Here is a 1,790-nt window from a genome sequence, read left to right on the forward strand (position 1 = left end):
TATATTTAAGATAGTGCATTTCCATTTATAGGTAATGCATTAATTACCATGCAATATTCACCGACGTAATTATTGGTCTTCTTCAGCTTTCGACGTATGACGTCAGCAGGGGGGGGGGGCGGCTAGAAAACAATCAGTAACGATATCTTCTATGTAATTGATACCCGAATCAAACTACGTTTTAAATGCATGTGACTTGTTTTTAATAACAATATTATTGTTACCCCACAAACACTGCTTCAAAATTTCACTGCGAGTCGACGGTAGGTGCAACAGAAAAACTTCCATTGTATAATGACATTGACTTAACTACATTTTTATAAAAAGATGGTAATAAAACCACTATATTATTATCTATGTCAACAACAATTCAACCTAATGGAAATTGAGCATAGTTTTTGTAAATAATAATTATATTGGGATCAATTTCCATTCACCTTCATGTTTTGAATCATTTAATTTAAAGAACCACTTTGCATGCAGTGATTGGACCTGCAAAAGTATATCAGGCATTTTTATACCACCATGCTCCTCGTTTAAAATAAAGTATCTTGCGTTTTATTCTTTCAGATTTACCATCCCAGAGGAAATTAAAAATTAGTTTTTCTAATTTTTTAACAATAGTTTCAGGCATCTCAATAATGCTAGTGTTGTAAATTAATTGTTGAAAGTGCAAGTGATTTAATAATAGTTACGTTCCCAATGTTAACGAGAAAACTGTGTACCATTTTAAAAAGAAACTCACGCGCAATTCACTTCAATTTCATAGAAATATGGTACGAAATCTTTAACCAATATCATTAAATCTAATCATTAAAAAAATGAATACATGCAAACCTAATTTTTAGACATGCATGGCTGCCAACCTCACATTGACCAATATTCCAAAGCGTAATTATCAAACACCCATACTTTCTTAATGTCTATTATTAACTAATTTTGACTGGCTTTTCCAAAAGTGTTTGATTTATCTATCATTCCTTTGGATTGGATTGCATTTCACCACTATCTTAGAGTTCTATTCCAACCCGAATATAACTCAGATGAAAATATTGTAAATGCTTGTACCTTATAGATTCCCATTGGTTGAAGCCATCTAGTGGTTTAGTTCCGTCTGTGTTCCATCCAGCGATACCTTCGACGAATGTCGGGAACCAATCACTTACGTGATACAGTTCATTGCTCACAGTTCCCTTGACTTTGTCAGAAAGGAGAGGGCTGTGAACGAATCCGATAGCTCGCATACCGCCCTCGAACATGGACAACTTGAATCCACGCAATGGCCAATTGTTACCACCTTCCATTACAGTTGCCCCATTATCTAGTGAATAAAGATGATGTTGATGTATTAATAAATTAAACTGGGTTAATTATGCAAAGCGATGCTAAGGAATAACTATTCTTCATTATGATATCAGGGTTTCAATAAAATATTACACTAGAATTTTAACACAATGATAAACACAAATATATTAAAATAATATAAACATATCCAGCTAATTCTTAATTAAATTAAAAATACAATACTGTATGACATATTATTAATTTATATATATTTTACTTGTATGCCGGTAGTGAATTGAATTGGTGTCAAGTTATATCTATCTTTGATTAATTGACTTTAAAAAATTGGTGCTATAAAGTTGGTTTTTTTTTACATAGAAAATTTCAGTACGCTATTTTTAAAAAATATAACCGACGAAATCATTTTCTGTAAAGTGTGTGTAATGTGTATAATGTGAATGTGGTATTATCTTTGTAAAATCATGGAGGATATATTTTATTTTTAA

At 31.6% G+C, this 1,790-nt stretch overlaps 1 protein-coding gene across 1 annotated transcript in view; it reads right to left on the reverse strand.

Moving 5' to 3' along the window:
• Nucleotides 1–1,068: 1,068 nt before the first annotated feature.
• Nucleotides 1,069–1,790, reverse strand: part of LOC117099913 (arylsulfatase B-like) — a gene marked incomplete at both ends in the record, with an annotated part of 1,485 nt that continues 763 nt past the window's right edge. Inside the window, one exon of the mRNA XM_033239432.1 lies at nucleotides 1,069–1,321. Coding sequence (XP_033095323.1) covers nucleotides 1,069–1,321 — 253 coding nt within the window. The remainder of the gene's footprint in view (nucleotides 1,322–1,790) is intronic.

This window comes from Anneissia japonica, unplaced genomic scaffold (genome assembly GCF_011630105.1).
Source record: "Anneissia japonica isolate Jap-2015-1 unplaced genomic scaffold, ASM1163010v1 scaffold39815_len4015_cov88, whole genome shotgun sequence".
Taxonomy (NCBI): domain Eukaryota; kingdom Metazoa; phylum Echinodermata; class Crinoidea; order Comatulida; family Comatulidae; genus Anneissia; species Anneissia japonica.